The sequence below is a fragment of the Natrix helvetica genome (assembly GCF_964273705.1).
Source record: "Natrix helvetica genome assembly, chromosome: 5".
Classification (NCBI taxonomy): Eukaryota; Metazoa; Chordata; class Lepidosauria; order Squamata; family Natricidae; genus Natrix; species Natrix helvetica.
Window position 1 is genome coordinate 134,695,122 of NC_138551.1, and position 15,509 is coordinate 134,710,630.

The following is a 15,509-nucleotide window of genomic DNA, read 5'->3' on the forward strand; positions in this document are numbered from 1 at the left end:
AATCATCAATATTTCACACACTTCATTGTGCCACTTTAGCCTTGAAAGAAAATCTTGCTTGACATTAAGTCTTCCTCTTTTAAAACTCCCTGGATGCCGATAGATGTGATCCAAGTTGGGGAGAACCCTCCAGAACCTGATGTTCAAATCTGCTGCTATGTCTCCATTTTGGTCCAAGTACAGTTTCCTTGCAGAAAGATTGCAAAACTCATTCTTCACCAGAAAGGGATGAAACTAAAATGGAAACTCCAGGAATGTTAAATGCCAAAATTCTGGTTTCTTATCTAATGTGGTCTTTTCACATTCAAATTTTTTAAATATTTATTTGACCTGCTAATATTCTTAGTTGGGAGAACAAGAGTTACCATTATCTTCAAAAGGAAAAAAAACACAAAGATTTAGCAAAATATATTAATCACATATTGACAAAACAACATTGACAAAATTTGTCAATTATATAGAATATTGTAGAGCAGTCACAACACAATTGAATGAACAATCCAATAATGAGATTATTTATAAACTCCTTGAAAACAACAGGGTGATTATTAATAAGAATATATTTGTCTAGAAATAAGTTCCCAGGTTAATCTTCTCCCAGGTAAACAGGCAGGAAACATGACCAGAGGAGTTAATTCTAATTTATTGTAAGGCTACATTTACTGAACCTTGAAGTCTGAAAGTACAAATTCCACCCACCCCCACACACCACATCACACACATTATTTCTGCAGCCTGAAAAGTTAGATAGGGTTCTTTCTGAATTTCATTTCCTACATGTTATGCAGCTGAAGGCTGTCCTCCCTCCCATCTACTGAATAATAGATTTGGAAGGGACTCTGGAGGTCTTCTAGTCCAGCCTCCGGCTCAAGGAGGAGACTCTATACTATTTCAGGCAAGTGGCTGTCTAGTCTCTTTTTTTAAAATCTGATCATTTCTAGTCAGCATGCATTCCTCCATCCCCAAGGTCATTTCCATATATCATTAGACTTTGTTAATAGTTTGTGGGAATGCTTTGATATAACTTGATTTCATCAAAGTATTAACAAACATCTTCATGAAATCATGATCAGAAACCAAGTTAATTGAGGGTCAGTAGATGTGATAATTAAGTGGAAAAAGACTATAAAAATTGTACTCAAGTAATGTTCAGTTCCACATACAAAAGTTAATCTTTTACCATCTATTCCTCAATACATTCATTAATACAGGCAGATTGAATTGATAAATCATGATATTTGGATGCATGACTTATTCCAATTTTTAGATAAAGCTAACTAAGCTAACTTTTTAAAAACTCCCAGCTTTTAACAAGACATTAAAAAGAAAAATGTGCCTTAAAAAAGGACTTATTCCTTTTTCAATGCACCTTTTTATTATCTTGTTTTTAATATATTTTGTTGTGCTTTGTTTTTTAAAAAACATTTTGGTGGTTTATTTTTGAACTTTTTTACAAATAAAATAAAATGATAAGTAAAACATTCCCAGCTTCCAGAAAAAAATATATAATTTCTCAATAGTGAAAGGTGCATAAATTAAAGAAAAATATCTAAAAAATATATTTAGCAATTTGGAGTTGACAGACTAAGATATCTCATATAAGAGCAGATGGATGAGAACTCTATCATGTAGATCTGTATACTGGTCACTGATTATGATAAATTAGTGGTAGTAACTAGTTTATTAGATGAATAATCATATAAGTAACTTGATAATTACAAGGAGGAGAACTGAAGTTCAGGAGTCTGGGAGCCCCTTTTCCAACTAACACAATCTCTTGGTTGGAGAAGTGGAGATACGGCATTCTTCCAATCACTGAAAGATTGCAGACAGAAGCTTAAGATTGGCTCACCGTTATTCCAGAGTATCAGAGATGGAAACATGAATTCAGTTACAAGAGAGGAGATTCTTGCTGAATGAGAGAAAAAAACGTCCTAAAAAAGGGAGTTGTTTTAGAGCTGAGCCAGTGAATGAGAGTTCACTCTCCCTTTCTCTGGTTCATTGGGATTCCTGCAGAGAGGAGGGCTTAGGTTAGATAGTCTCAGGGGTTCCCTCCAATTTATTTACAATCTAATCATAAAGATAAAAATTAATTTAAAATGCACCCATCTTTTTAAAAATTAGCAGTCTGAATGATACTGTAGAAATGGGGGTAATTTATGATCTACATCCTGTTCCTTTTCTCCTGGGTCTCCAGTGGGGCTTTCTGGGTGCATCTTCTCTGGCCTTTGACAGAAAATACGTTCTTTGAAAGAGGCTCAGATGGTTCTCCACATCTCCTTTGGATACTGTCTAAAAAGTAATTAACATTGATGGATCCTTGTCAGCACCGCTTACCTGCCAAGGCTGCAGCCTCCAATCCCCCAATCTTTCCTCCCACTCCTTCCTTCTCCTCCTTCTGGAGGAATAGGCAGCATTCAAGGCCTGGGCCAGAGTCCGAATGATACTGTAGAAATGGGGGTAATTTATGATCTGCATTGTGTTCCTTTTCTCTTGGGTCTCCAGTGGGGCTTTCTGGGTGCATCTTCTCCGGCCTTTGACAGAAAAGACGTTCTTTGAAAAAAAACAGTGGAAATAATGATCTTCTACTTGGGGTTCCAAAAATAAATTGGGTTCAAATGAATTATATATTTGCTTAGATTTCTTCTGCAAACCAAAGGCCCAAATACTGTGGACATATTTGAGAAGTTTGTGCCTTCTAATTGTGAAATGGCCCATGACTGTCAAGATCCAGACTTTCCCTTCAACAGGTCCTGGCAAATGCCTGAGTGCTAAATGGAAAGGAAGAATTGTGGCCCAGAGGGAATCATATTCTACAAAGTGAATAAAGACATTGACTTGTCTCCATTTAGACAGGGCGTCCCTGAGGGCTGCTGTATGACCAGTTGTTGAGAATTGTTGTGATATAACAACACAAATTCCATTCCGGACAAGCATAGGAGTGAAAGCCTTCATGAAATGTGCTCCCTCCTCTGTGCCTGAAGCAAAGAGACCAATCAGGGTCCATCTGAAATGGAGCAGCAGTTGGACAATGGCTGGGTACTGGAACGCTTGTATGGGGAGCATCGGATGGAAAAAGGGGGATTTGCTTTTATCACTCAGAGTCTCTGAAACGGGTTCAACACTGATCTGAAAAAGCAATGAAAAATGCTGTTATATTTGGGGGCAGATTAAGTCCCAAATATTAGTTTTTAATAACTCCTTATTTGTTCTCATGAACATATTAGAATAATTCATTGTTGACTAGCCATTAAGTCATATCAAAATGCATAATGCAGAACACATACCTTTAATAAGTCTGTTTATAAAACAGAATGCAAGAATAAACTAAGAAAGAATAACAAAGAATATAAATTATTTCTATATCATCCCCACAATTTACTACAATCAGACCCACATATCCAGATCTCAACTGAACTGTTTTGCTCACACAATGGGCTGCATTATATGCATTTTTAAAATTTCTGATGACTCATTTATATATATATATATATATATATATATATATATATATATATATATATATATATATATATATATATATATATATATATATATATCGCTTTAATATATGGATCCCAAGAGGTCATTTATGTGATGTTCAGTCCAAGATACTCATCTCTTTCTTAGACAATTGGCATTCCAATAATAGAAGTGTTCTCCAGTTGTACAAGACAAAGGGAGAACACACATCCCAATATAATTTGTCAATTGTACAATCTTAGATGCCTTTAACTGAAATTTTACAGTTCTAGCACAGAGAATATTAGGAGTCTGGCAGATTCCACAGTTTTAATTGTACACTAATAACTATATAAACTGATTTTAGATAAAGGACAAATTGCATAAATTCCCAGTTCAGCTCTCAGGGCAACATCCTTAAGATAATTCTCAGATGTGGTCATTGGATTTGTTCCAGTAGTGTTATATATTAAGCCTTAAACTTCAATTTGATATAAGGGCTTAGGGTAAGTTTGGCATTATATACTTTAATAAATGGAAAGAAAGCTGGATAGATATGTGTTTTTTGAAACACTAAATTTACTTGCTCCTTTTCTCTAAGTGGCTCCTTTGATGATGTGGGAAGCAATATCCAGTCTCAGTAAAAATTACCCCAGGTAAAGACAGGTGTTAGCGGCTCTGTTGGCTCACAATCAAATAGAAATCTATGACTATGATGTTTACCATAAATTTTGACTTTGATTTATCAATAATCATTGAATGATTATCAGTGGGAGCAAAGTTTTTTTAACAGCCTACAGAATGCAATTTATAGTATGATAAAAATAAATTATCAGCATAAACCAATGTACCATTTCATATTTAGACCATTAAACGTATGTACTTCAGGGTCCTTCATTACTCCTGGCAAGTCATTAATATCTAGAGAGAATGGTTTAAATATCCCCCCCTTTCTCCCCCACTGGAAAGGATCAATCTTTCACCAGGCCCAGATGAATTACGCCCCAGTGTTCTGAAGGAACTGGCAGAAGAGATCTCAGAATGCTGAACTATATCTTTCAGAGATCCTGGAGCACCGGGGAACTGCCAAGGGACTGGAAAAGAGCTGATGTGGTTCCCATCTTCAAAAAAGGGGGAAAATAACAGACCCAGGAAACTACAGACCTATCAGCTTTCCCTACCAGGGAAGATTCTGGAAAAGATAATCAAGCAACTAATAAGCAAACACCTAGAAGCAAACAAAGTAATAACCAAAAGCCAACATAGGTTTGTCAAAAACAGATCATGCCAGACTAATCTTATTGCATTCTTTGACAAAGTGACAAAATTAGTGGACCAGCGGAATGCTGTCGATATATTTACTTGGACTTCAGTAAGGCATTTGATAAAGTAGACCATAACTTTGTTGTTGTTAGTTGTGAAATCATGTCCAACCCATTGCGACCACATGGACAATGCTGTCCATGGGGTTTTCATGGCAAAGATACTGCAGTGGATTGCCATTTCCTTCTTCGGTGGATCACATTTTGTCAGAGCTCTCTGTTATGACCTGTACATCTTGGGTTGCCCTGCATGGCATAGCTCATAGCTTCATTGAGCTATGCAAGCCCCTTCACTGTGACAAGGCAGTAATCCATGAAGGGGAGACCATAACCTATTACTAGATAAAGTAGAAAAATGTGGGTTAGACAGCATCACCAGTAGATGGTGACTGACCAACTGCACTCAACGTGTAGACCTCAATGGAACTGCATCTATTTGGAGGGAAGTATGCAGTGGAGTACCCCAAGGCTCTGTTTTGGGCCCAGTACTCATCAACATCTTCATCAATGACTTGGACGAGGGGATAGATGGGGAACTCATCAAATTTGCAGATGATACCAAACTGGCAGGAATAGCCAATACTCCCAAAGATAGGCTCAAGTTACAGAGGGATCTTGACAGACTTGAACATTGGATGCTGTCTAATAAAATGAAATTCAATGGTGAAAAGAGTATGTTCTATTGTGTAAGTAAGGTTCTGTCAAATTCATCTGAAAGGAACATGGCATATATTTTAGCCACAATATCTATTAGTCTAACCTGTAATTGCTGGAGTCCTTTTTATTTCATTTTGTATATACACACAAAACACATACCCACAGAGACACTATTGTTGCCAACTTCAACTCCACTGGATATGAAAGGTGTTATGTACTAGCTGAATACCTGTGCTCTGCTACGAAACTATGTGATCGAGCTTGATAAATCGACACTTACAGCTTGAAAATGAATGAGTAGTTACGATCGGCCTCTCCTCCCATCTCTCCTCAGGCTTGCCCCACCGAAGCATCTCCTCTCCCCTTCTCTCCCTCAGACTTGCCCCACAAAAATCTCTCCTCTCCTATCCCCCTTCTCTCCCTCAGGCTGGCCCCATTGATCCTCTCCTCTCCCCTTCTCTCCCTCAGGCTTGCCTCACAGAGGCCACTCCTCTCCCCTTCTCTCCCTCAGACTTGCCCCACAAAAGTCTCTCCTCTATTGTCCCCTCTCCCTCAGGCTGGCCCCATTGATCCTCTCCAAACTCCCAGCCCGCAGGCTGGATGAGTCACGTTCTGGTCATGCCCAAGTGGCAGTTGGAACAGAGTTATTTTCAGGTTGGGAGGGGGAGTAGAATGTCTAACTCCTTAGCATCAGAGTTTGTTAATAATAATATAAGAAATACTAATGATCTGATGGTCATTTCAAAAAATCTTTTCTTAGTGAGCACCTAAAGCCAAGAGGAACATACATGCCAAATTTCAAGTTTGTAAGCTTTATGGTTCTGGAGATTTCATAATGTCACATGAGTGCATTTCACTTTTATATATATAGATATATGAAATAAACATACATATAAAGGGCCCCATAAGTAGGAATATTTTTGAATATCGGAATATCCATTGGAAAGTCCTCTCCAGGGACTTTATTGGTCTTCAGGAGATTTATGATGAATTTGAACATGAACATAGAACATAGTTGACGTATTCTCTAATATGGAGAAAAGCAGTTCAACTTCCATAGAAAAGACATGGTTGGATCTATTGCTAATCCAACACCATCCCGCTCAGATAAAGAAACACACACACACACAAACCTGTGGGACTTTGTAGATGCCTACTAAGGTTGACATCTGGATGGAGATGTCCCTGCTAGCTCCATCAAGAAGAGCCAGAAGATTGTCCTTCCTTCCACAGCCGTAATTGGGGACATTGGCTTCTCCAGTGGAGAGAATGTCCAGCAGGGCATCTGAAGTGCGTAAAGTACTAAAATAATTGTCATGGATGTTGTAGCCAAGTGTGAGATTGTGCAGGAGTTGGGAATTCTTATTGATCACTTGAATGGCAAAAATGAAGCGTAGGGTTTCTGAATAACCAAAAAAAAAGCCTACTGTAAAAAAAAAAAAGCTCATGTTATTATCAACAAAAGCAACATCAATTTCTTTTTTTTTAAATCAATCCTCTTTGTCTCCACAGATCTGCAGAGCCTTAAGCCAACATTGATCTAAAACCAAAGATCAGTTAAGTGATGAAGCCAGAATACTACTGAGAAAGGAAAATAATGTCAACTTCTTTCAGATTTTTTCTGCCCTGTTTTTTGGTTTGTGTCTTCCACAAAATAAGACAAAAGAGGAAAACCATGATGGGAATCAAAATCATTTAGGAAATTAAACATCTCCTGTAATATAGAATTAAGTGAAATAAGAAGAAAAAGAGAATGTTAGCATTGCAAATGGAGGGAATGCAACTCTATCACCCTGAATGACTTACGAATGAGATGGATGAGAAGGAGGACTCTTGAAGGGAAACATTATATGAGATATTTCTGTTGCAGTGTTGATCATAGTAATGAGATGGTCTCCTGGCCTGTAGTAGCTCCATGGACTCTTTCCATCCTGGTGCTCCAAACTCGGCAGGCATTTTGTTCTAAGCTTCCCAGAGACTGGCTGGGGAACCAGAATCACCAGCATCAGAAGCAGGAGGTGCATAATTCTGAGGGCTGAATTAGTTTTTAGCAAAAAGAACAAGATGAGTTAGAAGAATTCAAAGCAAGATGAAAATGCTGGTGGCTTTCCTGATCCAGAGAGAGACAATCCAAGTGTCAGCTGGAAGAGAAACCTCTTGCCTGTCTGAAAACTTGAGCCACACAGAAAGTGACCTAAGATATTTATCCTTTCCTGATGGAGGATCCCTTCCATGTTGCTTCAGTCTGATGTTTACATCGAAGAGAGTCACTGGAGAAGAAGCAGAAAACTGGGATGGTGATTATTAACTTTTCCACTGGGGCCCCTAAACTTCTTTGTCAATGCAAGGAGGGTTAGCTGGAGATAAACATGTTAGTGGAAAAACCACGGAGAAACCCCCTGGGGGCTCTGTTGTGTAGTGGTTGTGATTCTTCTGTCAAGACATGCCCGGAGGGAGGAAGATACATCAACAACAAGGGAACTGACTTCTCCTCTCCTTCAACATGGTCTTTTGTCTCCAGAGGCTGCTGGGGAAGGTCAGCCAGAGCTATGGAGTTTGGTGACACTACAAGATGATCTCACTTAACTCTATTGCTGCCTATGGTTGAATGCCGAGGAAGCAATCGGTACCCTTGAACCCTGCCTAATGTTAAATGTTGGCCCTGTTGGGGATTTTCTCTTCTATTAGATCTCCATACACGAATCCTAAATTGGAGCTGGTTTTAAAATTGCTTCTGGCTGAAGTGAAATGTCATTTCCCATCATTTCTAGCAATATACATTTTTGGATGAGAGCAGACTAAGAGGCAGGAAACTGGCAGCCTGTGGATTGTATCATTGGGTAAACAGTGGGAAAGTTAGGGAGTGGGTAGAAATGTTTTTCTTTGCCACTCTCTCTGTTGTCCCTCATAGTTCATTTAAGACATTCAGATCCTTTCCATTTTGAAATTTATTAGTTTATGAACTAAACTGGGTGCTTTGAGGTCTGTGGGTGAAATCGTGGAGGTGTCCACTGTGTGGTGGATGGTGCAAAGTGGTTTTTTGCCACACCCATCCAGAAAATTGTTTGGGGGACTGGTGACCCTCCCTCTGGTTGTGTACTTGGTGTGGTGGGACCAGGGGTGAAATTGAGCAGGTTCTGACAGGTTCTGAAGAACAAGTAGTTTGGAGAACCACAAATACTACCTCTGGCCCAGGAGTGGGCTGAGAATGGGGAGTAAAAATATTTGAATGTCACCACTGGGTGGGAGCTCTGTGACATTCCCATTCCTAAGGCTGTGTAAGAATGCACAAAAAAGACCTCCAAGGGCTTTGAAGGAGCCGTTGGGAGTCCCTCTGTTCCTGGCCTATCTGGGTTGGTTGTTCAGAGATTACTTTTCTTGTCTGGAGGAGGACATTAATAAGCATGACTTGGCCTAGAGGGGAGAACTGGAAGGCTGGGTGAGAGCAGGGAGCTGAAGGGACAGGCAGGCTCATCCTGACAGTGAAGAACTGAGGATGGCCCATAGCCCAGGTCCATTACTTGAAAGTTCTCCCACTGAACGTCCCTCAATGCATGGAGACCAGATCCTCGGTGGCTCTGGGTTCAGGCTGTTCCTCTTGAATGCCAGGTTGATGCCTAACAAAGCTGCTCTCCTCCACAATGTTCTCTGCCATGTCTCCCTGAAGCTGGTTTGTGCCCAGAGGGGAGGAAGCCCCTTCTCTGTCAGAAAGGGCTCCCCACTCCACCCCAGTGGAGACCCCAGAGGAGAGGAGGAGGGGTGGCTGTTGTCATCTGTGGTTTGTTACAGGCTCTGTGGAGGCTTCACCTAGAGCTGCGTGTTGTCTCCAGGTGGCTGTGAGAACATTTCCTTGGCCTGGTGAGTATGTTGTGTGAATATGGTCCTTGCAGAAAGAAAATTACCCCCAGCTTATTTCAGTTATGAGTAATTGTTCAGCTGGTCTCCACTGAATTAATGTTCTGAGGAGTATAGAATCAAACTAATATTGGCTACCTGCTTTTATTATGATGCTATTATACAACTTGGCACAAATGATGATGCTATTATACATCTTGGCACAAATGATCTGTCCCAAAAAGATGTACTTTCTGTGAAGAATGATTTCCAGAGCTTGGGGTATGAACTTAGTAGTATAGGTTGTAGGCTTATCTTTTAAGAGGTTTTACCCGTATATAAGGAACAAAAAGGGAATGGCCAGTGTGTATCAGAGTTTAATGTTTGGCTAAAGGAGTGGTATAAAAGGGAAGGCTTTGGTTTTATTAGTCATGATGCCTGTAGCTGGTCCAATGAAAAACTGTACAAAAGAGATGGTTTGCATCCATCCAAGAAAGGGACTGAGTTACTTGGCATTAAATTCACAGATTTTCTGGATAAACATTTAAACTGAACAGTGGGGACAGAGAATTAATTGATACAGAACATTTCTGTCACCAGCAATCTAAAATTCATAGGATTATCAGTGCATGTAACACAGATGTTTGTGCGGGTAAGATTATCACTCCCGCTGTCATGCAAAACCAAGCATTTAATAGTGAGTGCCATACCATGTGCATGAATCATACAAGTGGCAAGAAAATAGGGGCAGTCATGTATAACACAGATTATGTAGACAGTAAACACAGGGTCAATCAAAATGGACTCAAATGTCTATACACCAATGCATAGAGTATGAGGAATAAACAGGGTGAATACGATATTGTTGCCATTACAGAAACTTGGTGGGATGAAACCGACAAATGGAACATACAGCTAGAAGGATTTAAATTATTTAAAAGAAATAGACCAAATAAAAGAGGAGGTGGAGTTGCACTATATATAAGAAATAATTACCTCTCTACAGAAATAGAGCACAACAATGATGAGAACTATCTTGAATGCATTTGGGTCAATATTAAAGGTTGGGGGGGGGGGGAAATGACATTGCCCTAGGTCTATACTACGGGCCACCCAACCAAGCAGAGGAAGTAGAAAGGAACTTTTTGCTAGTCAGCTAACTAAGGTATATAGGAAGCACACACAATAGTAGTGGGGGATTTTAACTATCCTGACATCAACTGGGAAACAAATTCTGCACCAATTGGAAGATCCAACAGGTTCCTAACAAACCTAGCAGACAACTTTGTTTCCCAAAAAGTAGAGAGGGGAACAAGGGGATCAGCCATATTGGACTTAATTCTCACTAACAGAGAGGAAATGATAGAAGGTGTTGAAGCCACAGGAACCCTGGGGGCAAGTGACCATGCAATATTGGAATTCAACATTATGCAAACACAAGTAGTAGAAAAAAGTGAAACCAGAGCCTTGGACTTTAAGAGAGCTAATTTCAATAAACTTAGAGAGAGCTTGGCAAAAATTCCATGGATGAGAATCCTCAAAGGGAAAACAACTCAAGAAGCATGGGAAATTTTGAAAAATGAGATTACAAAAGCCCAGTCTAGCACAATACCAATGAAGAAGAAAAATAACAGCTCCCAAAAGAAACCAGCATGGCTGCATAAAGAACTCTGACAAATTGAAAGACAAAAAAGATAAGTACAAAAAGTGGAAAGGGGGGGGGGGAAACATAACTAAGGCAGAATATCAGCAAATAGCCCGAGCTTGTAAAGATGAAGTGAGGAAAGCTAAGGCTCACAATGAAGAAAGGCTTGCCACAAAAGTAAAAAATAACAAAAAAAGCTTCTTCCAACATGTTAAAAACAAGAAAAGAGTTAAGGAAACAATTGGTCCATTGCTGGGAGAAAGTGGCAAGAAGGTGACAAGCAACAGGGAGAAAGCAGAACTATTTAACTCATGTTTTGTATCTGTCTTTACAGAAAGGGATAAAGCAGTCCAACCTATCAAAAACAGCACCACAAAAATCAGATTAGGAACACAAGTTGAAATAGGGAAGAAAATGGTAAGTGAGCATCTGTCTACCCTAGACGAGTTCAAATCACCAGGACCGGATGGATTACACCCCAGGGTTCTGAAGGAACTGGCAGACGAGATCTCAGAACCACTGAACTATAGCTTTCAGAGATCCTGGAACACCGAGGAACTACCAGAGGACTGGAAAAGAGCTGATGTGGTTCCCATCTTCAAAAAAAGGAAAAAAACAGATCCAAGAAACTACAGACCTATCATCCTGACCTCAATACCAGGAAAGATTCTGGAAAAGATAATCAAGCAACGAATAAGCAAACACCTAGAAGCAAACAAAGTAATAGCCAAAAGCCAACATGGGTTTGTCAAAAACAGATCATGCCAGACTAATCTTATTGCATTGTTTGACAAAGTGACAAAATTAGTGGACCAGAGGAATGCCGTCGATATAGGTTACTTGGACTTCAGTAAGGCATTTTATAAGGTAGACCATAACCTACTAGTAGATAAAGTAGAAGAATGTGGGTTGGACAGCATCACCACCAGATGGATTCGTAACTGGCTGACCAACCGCACTTAACATGTAGTCCTCAATGGAACTGCATCTACATGGAGGGAGGTATGCAGTGGAGTACCCCAAGGCTCTGTTTTGGGCCCAGTACTCTTCAACATCTTCATCAATGATTTGGATGAGGGAATAAATGGGGAACTCATCAAATTTGCAGATGACACCGAGCTGGCAGGAATAGCCAACACTCCAGAAGATAGGCTAAAGATACAGAAGGATCTTGACAAACTTGAACATTGGGCACTATCTAACAAAATGAAATTTAATGGTGAAAAGAGTAAGGTTCTACATTTAGGCAACAAAAACGAAATGCACAGGTACAGCATAGGTGGTACCTTGCTCAACAGTAGTAATTGTGAAAGGGATCTTGGAGTCCTAGTGGACAACCATTTAAATATGAGCCAGCAGTGTGCAGCAGCTGCCAAAAAAGCCAACCCAGTTCTAGGCTGCATCAACAGAGGATAGAATCAAGATCACGTGAAGTGTTAATACCACTTTATAATGCTTAGGTAATGCCATACTTGGAATACTGCATTCAGTTTTGGTCACCACGATGTAGAAAAGATGTGGAGACTCTAGAAAGAGTGCAGAGAAGAGCAACGAAGATGATTAGGGGACTAGAGACTAAAACATATGAAGAACGGTTGCAGGAACTGGGTATGTCTAGTTTAATAGAAAGAAGTACTAGGGGAGACATGATAGCAGTGTTCCAATATCTCAGGGGTTGCCACAAAGAAGAGGGAGTCAAACTATTCTCCAAGGAACCTGAGGGTAGAACAAGAAGCAATGGATGTGAACAAATCAAGGAGAGAAGCAACTTAGGAGAAACCTCTTGACAGTTAGAACAATTAATCAGCGGAACAGCTTGCCTCCAGAAGTTGTGAATGCCCCAACACTGGAAGTCTTTAAGAAGATGTTGCATAGCCATTTGCCTGAAACGGTATAGGGTTTCCTGCCTAGGCAGGGGGTTGGACTAGAAGACCTCCAAGGTCCCTTCCAACTCTGCTATTATATTGTATTGTATTGATTGGTTGTGGGTTGGCATGACAATGGGGGCGGGAATAGAAACAACCATTAGAAAGAAAGAGAGGCAGGATTTTTGTCTTCCCTGAGAACTGGAGGATTTGAATGCAAAATTTGCTTTCTTTTAGGAAATCCTGCTCAGATGAAGCCCAGAATCAGAAGGAGAGAAGAGACGGAGAAAATGAAGGAAACTTTAAAAGATATATTTAAAAAATGAAAGAAAAATTAAAATCTTTGAGGGAACAAGAAGAGAAAACAGAAACTAAAAACAGGTAAAAGAATTAAAGTCTGTAGCACAAATAATTCAGCTTTATAAAGAGTGATTCTTGAGATATAAATTGTGATTAAAACCAAAGAATTTTCAATGTCGGCTTCAAGCAACTATTTTGGAAACGTGAGGTGTATCTGCAGTTTCTCCGCTTGTTCCTGGCTTGTTGCTGAGGCTGCTAATCAACCAGAGATATAAAACAACAGCCTAAAAAGGAGGAAGCCTAACCAGAGATTAGCCAAAGAAACTAGGACTCATCGCAAAATTGTCTCTGACTTATTAAGCAACATGTGAATTAGCCAAGTTTTGGTGCAGGGCTTTAATTCCTGACAGAAGGGAAGAATGTTGACCAGCATTTTTCAAATTTGGAACTTGAACATGATCGGACTTTAATTCCCAGAATCTCCTGGCCAGCATGGCGGCCAGTGAATCTTGGGAGATGAAATCCATGAATTGTTGGGTGTGGAATTCTCGGGGTTGAAGTCCATTCATCTTAAACTTTTGCAAACACAGATGCAGGCCAACAACTTTCCATGTTACCTCCATTTTATTTTTTTTATTATATACGTTTTTTATTTTTCAACAAACATAGACAGACAAGACATGTAACATAAAAGTATCTTCCATTACATACAGTGTTTTGATTGGTCACAGAGTTTTTGTGCATCCTTTCCATAGTCATTGCTTACATTTTATATAGAATCACATATTTTCAGTCAAATATATTAATATACATCACTGTTCTGACTCCCCCCTTCTCATATACCAAATCACTCCAAAACAAGGTCTCTGAAAGATGTTTTATTACAGACAGTTTAAACCTTGGCAGCAATCCAGCCTGCCGAGGTCCAGATAGCCCATTGGCAGCAATCCAGGTACAGCGAACACTTTGGCAGCAATCCAGTCTGCCGAGATCCAGATAACACTTTGGCAGCAATCCAGCCTGCCGAGGTCCAGATACCACCTTGACAGAAAGAGTGCAACACAGATCTGAGAGCGTCTCCAACTCTAATGATCAGTTGATTCCTGCAAAACAACTGTCGGAAAGTCCCTCCTTAAATAGCCTTGAGAGGAGCCTGATTACGATCACCTGCATCCAATCATCACTTGTAAATGTGTAGCTGTTCTCTTCGTCTATCAGCTCTCCGTTGCCTGGCATCCAGAAACCACTCCCTTGTCTCCTCCCCACTGCTCCAAGGCATGACATCAGGAGCACCCTCCCTTTGGCTTTCACCACTGCTCCATGCCTCAGGCACCTCCTGGTGGCCAACCAGCCTCTCTGATCCCTGCTTGGAGTCAGAACCCTGTCCAGGGTCCTCCACATCCTCCAGGGACCCTCATAGGGACCCTCGCTGTTGGAGTCTGGTGGCAGCTCCAACGGCTCCTGCTGGGCCACAACACATCACTATTATAATACTGCATTTGTTTGACTATTATTACTTCATCTTAAACGAGATATGCTGAGCATGGGTTCATTTATATTATAGTAATTCATTACATCATCTTAAATATATCCAGTAATAAAGTATTTTTATGTCTTATTCTAAATCATTCTATTATTCTAGTATTAGTGACATTCTTCAATAATTTTCATTTCCATGTTTTTTTTAATCTAACCACTGATAAAATAGATCCCATATCCCATAAAATTGTTTATCTACCTGTTCTCTAATTTTAAATGTCAACTTTCTCATTTCAGCACATTCCATTATTTTATAAATAACTTCCTCCTGCGTTGGTGTTTTCTCATTCTTTCAGTTTTTAGCAAATACAATTCTAGCTGCTATTAACACATTTACAATCAAGTATTTCAATTCTGCATTCTATGTTTCTGGTATGATTCCCAACAAAAATTTCTCTGGTTTAAAGTCAATATGTTTTTGTATCATTTTTTCCAACCAAGTATGGATTTTAGTCCAATATCTTTTAGCTTCTATGCAAGTCCACCACATATGGTAATATGAACCTGGTATCTGATGACATTTCCAACACTTCTCCAATTTATTCTTGAACATTCTTGCTATTTTCGTCGGGGATAGATGCCACCTGTAAAACATCTTATACACATTTTCTTTATACGCTGTTGACATTGTCATTTTATAATTTTGAGACCACAATTTCTGCCAGTTCTCTAAATCAATCCCATGCCCAAAATTCCCCCCCCAAGCAATCATAGATTCTTTAACTTGTTCTTCTAATTTAATCTCTAATAAATATCCATATAGTTTTAAATCACCTGTTCATCAGTACCTGTCAAAATTTTATCTAACTTAGTCATTTTATCATGGAAACCTTCCATTTTAAGATCTTTATCATATCTAGAATGTATTTGCACATATGAAAATCA

The 15,509-nt window shown here is 39.6% G+C and overlaps 1 protein-coding gene across 1 annotated transcript in view; it reads right to left on the bottom strand.

Annotated features, from left to right (window-relative positions):
• Positions 1 to 342: 342 nt before the first annotated feature.
• The window catches only part of LOC309393761 (uncharacterized protein), a gene marked incomplete at its 3' end in the record, with an annotated part of 320,893 nt that continues 305,726 nt past the window's right edge, over positions 343 to 15,509 (bottom strand). The window contains exons 4-5 of the mRNA XM_081956258.1: positions 2,994 to 3,129; positions 343 to 371 (exon numbers count right to left, since the gene is read on the bottom strand). Coding sequence (XP_081812384.1) covers positions 343 to 371; positions 2,994 to 3,129 — 165 coding nt within the window. The remainder of the gene's footprint in view (positions 372 to 2,993; positions 3,130 to 15,509) is intronic.